At 35.0% G+C, this 16,470-nt stretch overlaps 1 protein-coding gene across 2 annotated transcripts in view; it reads right to left on the bottom strand.

The window, feature by feature from the left end:
* LOC111143223 (protein kinase N2) overlaps positions 1–16,470 on the bottom strand; it is a 144,202-nt gene that overhangs the window by 52,173 nt on the left and 75,559 nt on the right. For both annotated transcript variants that reach the window (XM_022496797.1, XM_022496798.1), the window contains exons 3-6: positions 13,829–13,983; positions 5,051–5,168; positions 4,582–4,727; positions 4,280–4,493 (exon numbers count right to left, since the gene is read on the bottom strand). In XM_022496797.1, the coding sequence (XP_022352505.1) occupies positions 4,280–4,493; positions 4,582–4,727; positions 5,051–5,168; positions 13,829–13,983 (633 nt within the window). The remainder of the gene's footprint in view (positions 1–4,279; positions 4,494–4,581; positions 4,728–5,050; positions 5,169–13,828; positions 13,984–16,470) is intronic.

The following is a 16,470-nucleotide window of genomic DNA, read 5'->3' as shown; positions in this document are numbered from 1 at the left end:
GCACACACACACACACACACACACACACATACACACACACACACACACACACACACACACACACACACACACACGCAAAACTAAAAAGGCTGTTATGGGAGATGAAATGGAAAAATAGAAGGTTTGTTTCAGTAAGAACTACAAAGGGCAGGAAAGATGCTATTCAAAAATCAAGACTGTACAGTAAATACGTATCAAAAATAATATTAGGGGCACCTGGGTGGCTCAGTGGGTTAAAGCCTCTGCCTTCGGCTCAGGTCAAGATCCCAGGGTCCTGGGATCGAGTCCCGCATCGGGCTCCCTGCTCAGCAGACAGCCTGCTTCTCCCCCTCCCACTCTCCCTGCTTGTGTTCCCTCTCTTGCTGTGTCTGTCAAATAAATAAATTAAAAAAAAAAATAATAATATTAAAAGGAAAGTTTATAAAGGGCACATGGAAACTTTTGGCGGTATATCAAAAGTTATCAAATTGTACTCATCAAATGTGTACAATTTATGTACATAAAGCTGTTTAAAAAAGGGGGGAGGAAAAAGGGGGGTAGGAATATGACAGACTAACAACTTCAATAAGATTTTCAGGGTAGATAAAAAGAAAAGAGTCACCTATATAAATATGTCACCTATATAAATAAATTTATATGTCACCTATATAAATATGTATATTAAATATGTCACTTTAAGTAAAAAAAAAATAGGTTGAAAATGAAAGGATGGAAAAAATTATAGGAAAAAAATTCTTGCTAGGTTACATTCAGCATTAGAAGGATAATGTGGCTCTAATAATATTAGACAAAGTAAACTGTATGTCAGAGTATTTTCAGAGATGGAGTATTTGTAACGATAAAAGAGTAATTCATCAATAAGATAAAACAACACTAAATGGGTATGCTCCTAATTAAAAACAAAACAAACTAAAGAGCAGGAAGTAAAACAATGAAACTAAAGATGGTTTGCAACTGACTTAACCAATTTGACTTCTGGCTTAGTAACTTAAAAGACCCTTATGAGAAGCTTCTTTCTGAGCTCTATTAAAGTCAGGCTTTTGGGAGAAATCTTGACAGTTTCAAACCAGAGAGACATGATTCATGTTTGTGGACAGGGCTCACAGGAGTTTGCTGGTCGGAAGACTCTGACTTCTGATGCTTTCCTCACCCTTCTAATTTCTGAAAGCCATGGAAGCTGATGCTTGCTTTTGTGTTTACCTCTGTCTCTGGGTCCACAAAATGTCTGTACATCAATAAACATTTGTTCTTTTTATAAAGAAATAGTAAACAGAAACAAAGTCACCTCTGGAATACCATGAAGAATACAGACACACACACTATGGGAGTTTCAGGAGAGAAGAGAGATAAAGTGGCAGAAAAAATATGTGAAGAATTAATGTCTGAAAATATCCCAAATTTGATGAAAGACATGAATCTACACATTAAGAAGCTCAAGGAATCCAAACAGAGTAAACTCTAAGAGATTACTATTTAAGACATACTATAATCAAACTGTGGAAAAAAAACAAAGAGAAATCTTACAAAATAGCAAGGGACAAGAAAGTCACCACTTAAAAGGAATCCTCAGTAAGAATAAAAGCTGATTTTTCATCAGAAAGCACAAAGGCCAGAAGAGACTGGAATGACATTTGTAAAGTAATGAAAGAAAAAACTGTCGACCAAGTTTTCCACGTATCGCAAAACTAACCTTCAAAAATAAAGAGATTCCCAGAAAAATCAAAGTTAAGGGAGTTTGTAACTAGTAGATCTGCCCAGAAGTGCTAAAATAAGTCATTCCGATTGAAATGAAAGGACATTAGACAGTAACTTGAAACTGGGAGAAAAAAAAAAAAAATACCAGTGAAACTAACTACACAGGTAAATATAAGAGCCAGTAATACTGTTTCTGATTTGTAACTCTTTGTTTCCTTTATTACTTAAAAGACAGATGCATAAAACAGTACTTATAATGTAATCTAATGGGCACACAGTATATAAACATGTAATTTGTGATACAACAACAACATAAAGACAGGGAGACACAGCTATATAGGAGTGGAGTTTTTGTAGGCTATTGAAGGTAAAGTGGTAAAGACTCATAAATTCAGGATATTAAATCACCAGGGAAACCACTGAGAACAGAACTAAAAAATACACAGTAAAGGAAACAAGGGAATCAAGAAGGTAAACTAGAAAAATTCAAACACAAAAGAAAGCGGTATCAGAAGAATTCAGGGGGAAAAAAAAGATTAAGACCTTTAGAAAACAAATAGTAAAATGGCAGAAGTAAGCCTTTTTGTTGTATAATAAAGGATCTGGCTGGTTTTTGTTCATGGCTCCTGGGAGCAAACCTTTAAATCATTGCTATTTCCCCAGTGACAACAGTGTCCTCATTTCTTAGTGGGCCCCTCAGACCGCAGATGGGTTTATACTAACAAAGTGATTCATGATGGGCCCCTACACAGTTTCTGGATGGGGGCTAGCTATGCCAGAAATACAACCATATGGTTAGAGGGGTGGTGCCACATAATATTAACTTGACCTCCTGACCTTCAGAGAGGGGTGGGGAACTAGACACTGATTTTAATCAAGTGGCTGAATCACTCACCAGTGGCAGGTCACTCCCACATAATAAAGCCACAATAAAAACTGTGGATACTCACAGTGGAATGAGATTCCTGATTGGTGACAGAAACTGATACACGCTGAGGACTAGGAAGCTTCACATCTGGGACCCCCAGATCTCTCCTTATGTATCTTTTCTAATTTATATTTTTAAGAAGTAATAACACTATCATCATAAACACAGAGCTTTCTTGACTTCTTTGAGTTGTTCTATAAAATTATTGAGCCTGAGGTGGCAGTGGGAATCCCTGATCTGTAGCCTGTTTGTCAAAAGTGTGGATAGCTGGGGAAACTCCAAGCTTACAACTTGTGTTGGAAAGGAAGGCAGTCTTGTGGGGGACTGTGCCATTAATTTATAAAATCTGACCCAACACTATGTAGTTAGCATCAGAATTGCATTGCCACATAAGTAATTACCTTAAATATACATGGATTACACTGTTCAAGTAAAAGGGAGAGATTGGCAGAACTGATTAAAAAAACATGATTATAGGCTATCTAAAAGGGCTTATTTTAGATCCAAAGACCCAAACAGACTAAAAATGAAAGGACAGGAAAAGATATTCAGTGCAAATAGTAATAAGGAAAAGAAAGCTGGGATGGCTAGACTATTATCAGACAAAATAGACTTTCAATCCAAAATTATTATAGGAGACAAAGAAGGACATTACATTTTGATAAAAGAGTCAATCCATCAAGAAGATATAAAAATATTACAAACATGTGCACTTAACAACAGAGCCCAAAAACACATGAAGCAAACAATTACATAATTAAAAGGAAAAATAGGCACACAAAATAATTAGAGATTGCCCCACTTTCAACAATGAACACATGAAAATGGAAATAATAAGAATAAAAAAATGGAAAGTGTTGGTAAGGATGTGTGCTCTTGGGAACATAAAATGATAAATGACATAAAATGATGATGCAGCCATTGCGGAAAAGTCTGACCACTCCTCAAAAATATAAACACAAAATTATTGTGACCTGCTAATTATACTCCTAGGTATATACCCAAAATAAGTGAAAACAGACGTTCCAAAAAAAAAAAAAAAACAAAAACAACAACAAAAAAAAACCCTAAACACAAATGTTCATAATAACACTATTCACAACAGTCAACAGGTGGAAACAACCCAAACAACCCAAATATCCACCCACTGATGAATGGATAAACAAAACTCAGTACAGATCCACATACAAAGGAATATTATTTACCATAAAAAGGAATGAAATACTGGTATATGCTACAAGAACAAAGCTTGAGACTAGAACACTAAGTGAAAGAAGCCAGACACGGAAGGCCACAAATTATGTAATTCTACTTATAGGTAATTATCTAGAAGACATATCTACACAGAGAGAAAGTCAATAGTGGTTGCCAGAGGCTGGGGGTATGGGGAGTAACTACTTAATGGGTACAGGGTTTCCTTTTAGGATGATGAAAATGTTTTGGAACTACAAAGTGATTATGGTTACACAACACTGTAAATAAATACTTCTGAATTGTATATTTTTAAATAGTTAAAATAATAAATTTTATGTGATGTGTAAATTATCACAATGTTTTAAAAATCTGTGCATACTTTCTTATTCATTTATTAAACCAGGACCAGATGTAGACACAGAAGAAGGCATCAAAAATAATTAGGAGATGTACGCAACCTACCTGTTAGTGCTGCTGGTTTGGATAGTGTACTGTATTGGTTTTGTGTGGATATCATACTTTGACGTGGACTTAGTGTTGGTGATGCAACAAGTGAAAGCTCCTCAATAATAATACTGCTTTTGGGATGATTCTTGGGAAGTTCATTTAATCTTTGTTCTAATGAATACTTTAAAAGGTCCAACTTCTGACTTGATTCATTAAATCTTGCTTGGGCCTTGAACAGGGAAAAGACAATTGTTATTTAAATAATTACATTCTTTGAATAATATATTTATTAAGTTAAAATATTTATTTAAAATTACTTCTGAAAGTGCTTTTCTGTCTGTTACTTTTCCTGAGCCAAGTAATTTCATTACATTCTTTGCACCTTCTGCTACTGCAAACTCTATCCTAAAATGATGCCTTAATTCTTCCATCCGAAGTTCAAGAGGACTTATGACAGGTTTTGCTAGAGGGGAAAAAAAAAAAAATGCAATTGAACCATTTATTTGGTATTTTCATGTGAAGTGACTAAAATTCATGAAAAAAAAATTTCCTATGACTTAGAAGTTACTTATTAAGTCAATAAACACTCAAGTAATACTTAATAGATACAATGTTGAAATAAAAAGCCTTCCATTTTAGCCACAAAACTCAAAGATAAAAACTAAACATCAAAAAACATAATGCTTCCTCCTCCTTAACTTTGAACCACTGCTTCTCTCCTACGTAACATTTATTAAGCACCATGCCCATAATAATAAGAATGACAATTTATCTCTATTCCATCACCATTATCAAAAGCCAATTCATTGGTCTGGACTGCCTGAAGAATCTGCATTCGTATCACTTCTATTTTTGTCTTGCTGTCCTGGAGCAATTGCTGAGCTGTGCCATGGAGTTTCCGATCCTATTAAAATAAGTTTGAAAAGGTAAGCAGGTGAAAAGACAAAACATTTTCATAGCTCCTAAGTAAGATCAAATGATTATCAGCAAGTGAAAAACAGAGTTAAAAGAACACTTGTAAGTAGATATACTTATTTTAAATATAAATAGATATACCTGTAGATACATTTGTTTTAAAAAGCCACCAAACTGTTAGCATTATAAATAAGAAAAACAACTCCACAAATTAGGATAATTTGAGTGAAAGCAAGTGAATTTTACTACTGTTTTAAAAAAACTCCAAATTCACATTTGTAATTTTCTCTTTTCCTGCTTTACACAAAATATAAAGAATTTTCCCAGACCATGGTCAGTAATTCTTATACTCAGAAGCACTGTACGTGACAGAGATGCCTCAGTGACTGGGCCTGAACATTTTGAAAACCTCTTCCTCTCCCATAACAATACAGTTACAATCTTACGGTGTTTCACATAGGAAGGCAAATTTTTACAACTAATCATAGTGGTATCTGTGATAAATCTGAGAAAGGAAACAAGAAACAGCATTTGTCAACATTGGTGAGATAATGAGAAAGGTTTCTTGAAATTCTTGAATGTCAAAAAATAAGACTGTCTCAATAAAGTAAGAGGAAATTATAGTAAGTATACCTCTTTTACTTCTTTTAACTTCAAGAAAGGTGAATTACATGAAATAATGTTACTATCATACTTCAGTGTAGTTTCAAATAACAATGAATGCTACTGACAGAGTCACAAAAACTTACCATTTTTGGAACTGTGGTCAGCTAAGTAACGATCCACCCAAAGATGTCCATGTCCTAATCCTACAACCTTACAAATATTACCTTACATGGCAAAGGGGAACTAAGAGAGCAGATGGAATTAAGGTTGTTAATTGCTCAAATTTAAAATACAGAGATCATTTCCTGGATTATCCAGGTAGACCCAAAGTAATCACAAGGCTCCTTAAATGTAGAAGAGAAGGCAGAAGAAGAGGGCAGAGTAATGTGAAAACTCTACGCACTGCTGTTGACTTCAAAGACTGAGAAGAGGGCCATAAGCCAAGAAATGTGGGCAGCCTCTGGATGCTAAAAAGAGCAAGGAAACAAATTATCCTCTACCTCCTTCAGAAGGGAATACAGCTCTGCCAATGCCTGATTTTTAACTCAGTGAGATCTATGAGACTTCTCAATTACAAAATTGTAAAATAATAAAGTTATGTCGTTTTAAGCCACTAAATTTATGATGATTTATTGCAGCAGCCATAGAAAATAAAACAGTAATTTCTTCCAAAAATTTCATATGTAACAAGTAACAGAAGTTAATACCATCTCCTGGTTAGTTATATTAGTTGTCAAAGTCTAGTGCTTTTCAATCCACAAAAAAAGAAATGATAAAGCTATGCATCAAGTTAGGAAACATTTATTCACAAGAAAGGCTAATTTTTGCTTATTATTTAGGCATCTCTACTTTTATCACCAAGGCAGTCAGTACTGGTTTGGAAATAACATAGGATACAATCAACCTATATTCTCTGGAAGAGATGTGCAGCATCATTTCAATAAAAACACACACATGTATATGATGACACTGACAAAGGGGGAGGGTGAAGATGTGGGGTGAGACAGACAATGACGACATTATATAAGGAAAAACAGAAAGTGAGCTGACATATTTTATGATAATACTAAACTAGTCTGGCTAAATATAGTGGAAGAAAAAGCAGTTTGCAAACTTATTTTCATATTTTTCTACCATTTCTTTCCTGCTCCTAAGGTCAATTTAGGAAAGATCTTCTAGTCAGATTTCATTCTTTATTAAATATTTAGATTTTAAACCAAAGGAGCTGGGCAGGAGAGTTTACTATATGTAAATTAAATATCAAATTAAATATCTCTTAAATATCAATTTACACCATGAAGTACACATACACACACACACACACACACACACACACACACACACACACACACACTGTATTTGTTAATTCTGCTTTACCATGAAAAACACTTGCTTGAGTTTGGTGTTTGGTTATGACTAATTATATATGCTTTTAAGAATATACCTATTCACCTTCCAGATTTAAAATGAAAATACTTTACTTTTACTTTAATTATTCCTTTCCAGTATTAGGTGCATCAGACAAACTGAAGATTTAAAATAGCTTTTCTATTTCTTTGAGACCTCATTGGAGTAAGAAGAAAAACTTAGTATTCCAAAGCTCCTAATTTAATGAGGCAAATATGTTTTGCAATCAGACAGACCGGGGTTCAAGTCTTAACTATTTTTAACCTTGGGTTAGTTACCTATCTTCCGCAAACTTTAGATTTCTTGCAGAAATTATGTAAATGGGGATACCACTCTCTAAAACATGGAGATTTGTAAGCATTAGATAAAACTAAAATCATACTGCCTAGCACTTGATTGGCATTAAAATGTTCTTTTAGAGTAATAAAAATGATTATTAAGATAATGAAGTCCTAGTATAAATATATATAAATATTAAGCAAACTGTATAATACTATGCTTTTCAATTAAGCTACTCCTTTTATTATTTTTATTACCACGAGAGAAGATAGCAGTTCTGTCATTTACTTCTTTGGAAATACTTTCTTTTTTTTTTTTTTTTTAAGATTTTATTTATTTATCTGACAAAGATCACACATAGGCAGAGAGGCAGGCAGAGAGAGGAAGGGAAGCAGACTTCCTGCTGAGCAGAGAGACGGATGTGGGGCTCAACCCCAGGACCCTGGGATCATGACCCGAGCTGAAGGCAGAGGCTTTAACCCACTGAGCCACCCAGGTACCCCTGGAAATACTTTCTTAACTATTTCAATTCAACATGCAAAGAAGAGCATTAGTTCATTTTAAAATTAATCGTCTTTTCCCAGACTTCTGGAAGATCTGCACAGATGTCAAAGTATGATGAATGCTTTTAAAACTGACACTGGATATTACCTGTCACAGGTGATTTACAATTACTACATGTCAGTCTTATGCTTTCCAGCATTCAATAAATTTTTATGGTCAATTTTATGCTTCTAGGAATTCAACAGATTTTTTACTGAGCACCTAATATATTCAAAACAAGAGATAAGGTAGGTCTAAAGTATACAAACTGGTTTAAGAATTACAGAAATACTGGCCTTTATGTTAAGGTTTTGGAAAGATTTTTATGTATGTTAGGTTGAATCATATAAAAATACCAATATCTGACTAATTTTGAACTAAAAAGATAGTAATTTCATATGGTTCTATTGGTAATTAGCACTCTACAATGCCTGTTATATTTTAAATGTACAGTATTTTAAAATTTTAAGTTAAAAATTTTGTATTTTCCAATTATGTAATATTTTGTTTTATAAAAAATAACCATTACTGTTTTGCAAGTCATAGTGGGAACTTTATAACAGATAAACAACATCACACACAGATTTCAGAAATAAATAAACCAATCATTATCTTTATTTTTCCATCATATACTTATGGCTTACTTTACATGTAATAATTATGGTCACATCCAGTGAAAATACAAAGATTAATCAGTTAGGATGCTACCTTTAAAAACCTATAATTTTACTGAATAGATACAAATAATTATGTATGTATCAGAATGTTTAAAGTGGTCAAAGAAAATTCAAAGGAAGATGGGATCAATTTTAGCTCAGGAAATCCAGAAAGGTTTTATGGGCTGTTAATACAGATGAGACTGGACTATATCAAGACTAGAACCATTGAGGAGAGTGAGGAGAAGATAGATGATCAAATACTTTCAAATGAGAAAAAGTTTTGAAAAGACTTGGGTACATTTAAAGAGGTTAACAAGAACCCCCAATTTTTTTTTTTTAAAGACTTTTTTATTTATTCATTTGACAGATAGAGATCACAAGTAGGTAGAGAGACAGGCAGAGAGAGAGGAGGAAGCAGGCTCCCCGCTGAGCAGAGAGCCCGATGCGGGGCTCGATCCCAGGACCCTGGGATCATGACCTGAGCCGAAGGCAGAGGCTTTAACCCACTGAGCCACCCAGGCGCCCAAGAACCCCAAATTTTAATAAATAGCTTGTCACCTGAATACATCGATGGAAAACATCTCTTCAACACATCTTATGAAGCCCCCGGATTATTCTGAAAACCAATGGTGCTACTTACAGCCAAGAAATTTACATTCTAATGTTGATAAAGATGATAAAGAAATTATGTAAATTATAATTTCAGGTAGTAGTAATGCAATGAAAGAGACAAGGAGAGACAGGGACTGATATTTTATACAGGAGAGTAGTAAAGAGCTTGCTGAAGTGTTAGCATCTAGCAGTGACTGTAATGAAGTGAGAGAAAAAGCCCCATGAAAAGTACTTCAGCGGAGACATCTAAGGCAGAGACACAGTAAATGCAAAGCCTCTAAGGTAAGAATGTGCTTGGTATGTTCAAGAGATAGCAAAGAAGCTGATATAGCTAGAGCGTAATAAGAGAGAATGTAAGTGTTTTAAAGGATAAAATCAGAAGGTAGCCAGGGTAAGTCATGTATGAATTTGTAAGCCACAATAAGGACTCTGGATTTTGTTCTAAGCTTGCCAGAAAGCCAACAGAAGGTTTTGAAACATGAGTTGAAAATATCTGACTTGGCTTTTGAAAGGACAACTCTGGCTATAATGTGTATTAGGGTAGTAATTTTGTTATGAAGAATATAATAACCAGGTCCTGGAGATGATTTTTACCAAGAAAATGAATTCATTACTCCTACCTTAAATTTGCTCCCCATCATGAATTACCTATCTGTGTGAAGGGGCACCACCATTCACCAATCTGCCTACATAACCAACCTAAGAATCATCTTCAACTCTTTTTCATATCAAGACACCACATATTTATTCTACCTAAATAGTTTGACTGTCTTCTTTGCTTTCACTGCTGTTACAAGAGGAATGAAGCATGTTTCACATGGACTCCTACCAAAGCCTATTTAAACTTGCTGCCTATACACTTGACCCTTCTCTAATGAATTCTTCAAGTCTAAGAAAGATGAATATGAACTTTCTAAACTTCAAATCTGATCATGTATTTACTCTGCTAAAAGTCTTTCAGTAGCTCCATATATCTCATAAGATAGAATCTCAACTGCTTAATGCTATACCTCTCACTACACCTCACTCACTTAAAGCTCTACTGGTAGGGAACAGGGGAAAAAAAAAAAAAAAAAAAGTCTTGTTGGAATCACCTGGAAGACTTTTCCCAAAAATAAATGTGCTTTTCTGGAGATTGAGATTTGTTCACCCATGAGGGCATGGCCTTCCACTGAAGATGACTGCAAATGTTAAAAGTGTATTCTCCCTACTTCAGATATATTGGATAAGAAATAAGCTCAGAGTTTCTGCTACAGCCATACAATAGCACTTACACTCCTTAGAATAAGCCATGTTATTAAACAGTTCCTTATTCTGTATCTGCTGGGTTTACCCACATCATCTTCCCTAGAAAGTAATTCCCTTCTAAATTCCAAATCATCCCTCAAATCTCATATCGAGTAATGACTTCTTCTGGCAGTTAAGTGATTCTTATCTACTGTTTCTAAAGTAACTTGAACATACCACTATTATATACTATAATTATTTACATGTGATACTTCCTTTTTGGATAGTGGAACTTTTGAAAGTGGGATATTTGTTATCTGTTAGTACCTATTATGTTATAAGGCATTAACTTTATTACATTTATACTCCAGAGTCCAGCAGAATAGCTATCAAACTGTTAAGTCCTTAACAAATTAATATTCCACATAACTACAATTTATAAATTTTCCTAATCTCACAGAGATACACTTTGACCCAATGAAAAGTTTAAAGATGAGAAATGAAAACAAGACCAAATCTAGACAGAAATAACTAGCAGGTCTACCTCAGAGACTTAGCAGCTAAACCGCTCTACTTGATCCCTTCTCAAACTAATAAATCCCCTAATTAAAAATAAAAAGCTACTGGGGTATCTGGGTGGTGCAGCCGCTTGAGCATATGATTCTTGGTTTCAGCTCAGATTGTGATCTCAGGGTTGTGGGACTGAGCCCTGCACTAGGCTCCACAACCAGCACAGTTTGCTAAAGTTTCTCTCTCCCTCTCCTGCCTCCACCACTCACTCACTCACTCACTCTCTCTCAAATAAATAAATAAATAAATAAATAAATAAATCTTGGAAAAAAATAAAAAGCTAGTAGAAAATTATCTCGTTTCAGTAGGATGCTCATAGTTCTGTTCATTTTGGACCTGTGGTTATCATAAGTTATCTATTTTATTTCCAATATTTCCATAAACCTGTTCATATTGGGAGTGGAGTAGGGCAATTATAGACCATTTAAGAATGTAATGTATGGCCTTCTCATTCATCCATCTATCAACATACACATTCACTTTTGCTTTAATGTCAAAGGGTTCATAAACCTCTCAATCTAATCCATCAACTTTGTTTTTAAAAAACTTACTCCAGGGGGTGGTAGCTAGGTAAATTTAACTTTTTTTTTTTTTTTTTTTTTTTTTTTTAGTGGAAGGGAGTAGTTTTTTGTTTTTTTTTTATGTTTTTAAAGATCTTATTTATTTGACAGAGAGAGATCAGAAGTAGGCAGAGCGGCAGGCAGAGAGAGAAGGGGAAGCAGGCTCCCCGCTGAGCAGAGAGCCTGACGTGGGGCTCGATCCCAGGCCCCTGAGATCATGACCTGAGCCGAAGGCAGAGGCTTAACCCACTGAGCCACCCAGGCGCCCCTTAACTTTTTTTTTTAAGACTTATTTATTTCAGAGAGAGAGAGAGAGAGAGCATGCAGAGGGAGAGGGAGAAGGAAAGAGAGTCCCAAGCAGATCCTGTTCTCAGGACCTGAGTGGAAACCAAGAGTCACTGGCGCAACAACTGACTACACCACCCACATGCTCCTGAATAAATTTAATTTTAAAACACCCAGCATAATATGATGCATTCACAGTTCCAAGAACATAGTATTTGCCTTAAAACAAAAAAAGCCCAAAATAACATTTGATAAAAATGAAAAATGTTCAAAAGTAAAGGTCAACACCAAAAATAAAAACACAGAAAAAAACTACCACCCCATGAGTGTTCAGTTAATAAAATATGCTATTAAATATCATATAAGTAATATATCAAGTAGAAAACAAATATTTTCCCTAAAAATAATTTAAAAATTCATTTGCAATATGGCATATAATCTAATTTTCATTATTAAACTTAAAAAAAAAAACTTACTTATTAATATATACACATTTCTCCCTTTTCTGTATCTTCCCAGATTTCCTTGGGTGGGTGGGCAGGGTGCATAGCTCCAAGTTAAAATTCTACCCCAGCCCCCATTTCAAATTCTTAAATAAAACAAAATCAAAACACAACCTAACAACTTTTATTCTGAAATTAGTTAGGAAATATCTATTAAAATATGAAAGAAAGAAACATTAATTTGCAGAGGCAAAATCTTTAAATTAGTTGAGAATACCAAGGTAAATCTTGTAAGTCCACCTTTCTAATAAGACTTTATGGAAATTATAAAATTACAGAACCTTAGATTGGAAAGAACCTTTATAACAATCGGTTTAGTTGTTCCCAACACTTTGTCTTCTACATTATACTGCAGAACAAGGACACATTCCTATTAGTATCAACTGCTCCCCATAAGATGACTTTCAATTAGGAATTATATGCCCATTCCAGATTCCCATAGTGCTAGAAAACTAATATTAGGGTCTAAATTTTTAAAAAATTTTATTTATTTATTTGACAGAGAGAGACAGCAAGAGAGGGAACACAAGCAAGGGGAGAGAGAGAGGAAGAAGCAGGCTCCCCGCTGAGCAGGGAGCCTGATGTGGGGCTCAATCCCAGGACCCTGGGACCATGATCTGAGCCAAAGGCAGACACTTAACCAACTGAGCCACCCGGGTACCCCTAGAGTCTTAATTTTTTAAAGATAACCTTTTGTTTTAGAACAATTTTAGATTCACAAGAAAGTTGCAAATATGGAGAGCTCCTGTGTACCCTTTACTCATACAGCTAAATTTTTCTTAACTGGTTTTAGTAGGAGTTAAGTAATTTTTAAAAATTTTTTTAAAAAGATTTTATTTATGTATTTGTCAGAGAGAGAGACAGAGAGAGACAGCACGCTCATAAGCAGGGGGAGCAGCAGGTAGAGGGAGAAGCAATTCCAAGATGCTGGGATCATGACCTGAGCAGAAGGCAGATGCTTAGCCAACCGAGCCACCCAGGCACCCCTAAAAATATTATTTTAAAAACTATTGTTTCTTACTTGTTTTATCGTCAATACTTTCAAATTTAGAAGCTAAAATGGTCTTAGAAATCGTAATACACGTTTAAACAGCAAAATCACCCTAAGCACAAAAATGCAAAAACTGTGGTACTAAACAGACCATGAAAAGGATACTTATTTACAGGGTAAGAGCTTAAAGAAGAAGGTAGAGCACCTTGTCTGACCTCAGTTTTGAGCATGCACATCAGACAACTCACATTTTTCAGCCCTCTGTGCATGTCCACAAATGACTGTGAAAACGCCACAAGTATGGATGCTGGGTTTACAAATGAGTTTTATCAGATAGGTGAATTCACACATATGGAATATGTAAATAATGCGGACTGGCTGTATACACTTACATTTATAGTACTTACCTTGGAAGATCCATTTGAATACATCTGTATCATGTTCTCTGCACCTTGTTTTACTTTAAGTTCTATATCCAATTGTTTTTGTAAGGCCATCAATCTATTATTACTAGTGGAACAACGAGGGTCACTGCTGGGAGTATCTGGAGTCCTTGGGCAATCTGCAAATTAAATAGTATGTAAAAATTACTTACTAGGACCAAATGCTGCTTAAAATTAGAAGTTGATATTCTCAAAGAATACAGAATTATAGGGTTGAGATGAGCTTAAAGTCACCTGAATGGAATCTCCTTATGCTTACCAATAATACAAGAATTCAAGCCAAGAAAATATTCAAGTAGAGTTGCAGGATCATCTGCCAGGGATACACTGAGTTTGAAACTGAATTAGATCACTGCCCCAAAGTCTTCCCAACACTATTATGTTTATATTAAATAAAATAATTTGACTCATCTATTCAACAATTGTACTAAATCTCTACTTAATACCTGATTGGTTAAAGAAGGCGGCATATTTAAACATTATACAGATTCCTCTAAAGTAATTATTTGTAAATAGAATATAATGCCAGCATTCTTTATAGTAATAACCTAAACATACACATAAAGGATTTCACATTCTGTTTACTACTAGGAGGATGTTCAGTCACAATGGAAAGTGTTTCAAGGACACTGATTGACTGATACCAACCACATTGATGATAGGGGTATATCTAAAACATAAAGTCCATGGTTTCTCATAAAGCATACAGTGGTGCTTCTACTTTGAAATAAAAACAATAACTTTGAACAGAAACTTCTAATTATTTTGGCGAATCCATTATTGAAACACTTCTAATTTTACTGTATAACTAAAATTATTCATAGTGAAGTTCATCATTTTGTGTTTTATCTACCTTAGGTCACTTGCTTATAAAAAAACAACTTAGGGGTGCCTGGGTGGCTCAGTGGGTTAAGCCTCTGCCTTCAGCTCAGGTCATGATCTCAGGGTCTTGAGATCGAGCCCCACATCGGGCTCTCTGCTCGGCGGGGAGCCTGCTTCCCCTTCTCTCTCTCTCTGCCTCTCTGCCTACTTGTGATCTCTCTCTCTGTCAAATAAATAAATAAAATCTTAAAAAAAAACAACTTAGATGACTAGAGTACTAAACCTGGTTTAGTTATAAGTAACTTGGCAATCACAGGAAAACTGAACTGAAAGTTACTTAACCTTTGTGCTTCAGGGTTAAGTGCAATAAAAGATGGTATGACTAACTGATTTTAATGAATATTTTACATTTGGCTTTATATACCTTTAAAAAAATCATGAATTTAAAGACAATTCAACATAATTTCTTAATTAACTTGCAAAAATACAGGTGCTATGCTAGTTATGGATATAAAATACCATTTTATCATTTATATACTATGCTACAAAGTATAAATCTTGATGTAAGGGTTCTATAAACTCATCAATCCTCGTAAACAGCCCTGTAATGAGCACTGCACCCACATTATAGGAAAAAAAAAAACCAACTAGGGCACAGAGTGGTGAAAAAACTGGCCCAAGGTCATATATCTAGCAAGTCAGTTCCATACCAAAGTCTACCTTACTAAGTGCTGTGCTATGCTGCCTTATTACCATTTAAAAACCTTGTAAACAACTATACTAGACTCTGCATGTATGCATACTTACATATATAATAGTATAATTATACACACACAAATATGTATATGTATGCATATTAATCCTTAAAATAACTTCTCCACATTTTATGCATCAGGAAACAGGCAGTAACAGTTACCAGCTGAGATTCAAATCCAAGAAAGGTTTCTATTGTAACTGAATTCCCCACATTATAAATGAGCTGCTCCAAAAGCTGATTTTATAAGTGACATATTCTTTTTTTTTTTTTTTAAAGATTTTATTTATTTATTTGACAGACAGAGATCACAAGTAGGCAGAGGCAGGCAGAGAGAGAGGAGGAAGCAGACTCCCTGCTGAGCATAGAGCCCGATGCGGAGCTCGATCCCAGGACTCTGGGATCATGACCTGAACCAAAGGCAGCGGCTTTAACCCACTGAGCCACCCAGGTACCCCTATAAGTGACATATTCTTATTTTTAAAAAATGAATATTAAGTATAGACAACTTTTCTGAACAAGCTCACAAATGAACTACTTAACATATTGTTATGGACAGAATGTTTATGTCCCCTTAATTGCATATGTTGAAACCCTAATGTGATGGTACTGGAGATGAGCCCTCTGGTAGGTAATTAGATCATGAGGATGGTCTCTCTGTCATGTAAGGATACAGAGAAAAGACGCTGTCTAAAACCAGGAGGAGGCCCATCACCAGAGCTCTGACCCTGCTGACACCACGATCTCCGTTCCCAGCCGCTAGAACTGTGAGAAATAAATGTCTGTTATTTAAGCCACCCAATATATGGTATTTTGTTGAATCAGTCTGAACTAAAACATATGCATCATAGTGGTTAAGAGTACCTACATTTGAATCTCAGTTTTGGAACTGAGATTTAGTACAAACCATATAATAGAGGGTAAGCGTCTTAACAGCTCTGTGCTTCATTGTCATTATTGTTAAACAATAAAAATAGCATCAAGCATGCAGGGTTACTGTGATTTAATAAAGAACTTAGAACTGTAAAGA

Source organism: Enhydra lutris, unplaced genomic scaffold (genome assembly GCF_002288905.1).
Source record: "Enhydra lutris kenyoni isolate GAN:26980312 unplaced genomic scaffold, ASM228890v2 scaffoldscaffold9, whole genome shotgun sequence".
Classification (NCBI taxonomy): Eukaryota; Metazoa; Chordata; class Mammalia; order Carnivora; family Mustelidae; genus Enhydra; species Enhydra lutris.
Note: the sequence above shows the minus strand (reverse complement) of the source record. Positions and strands in the feature narration are given on the sequence as shown.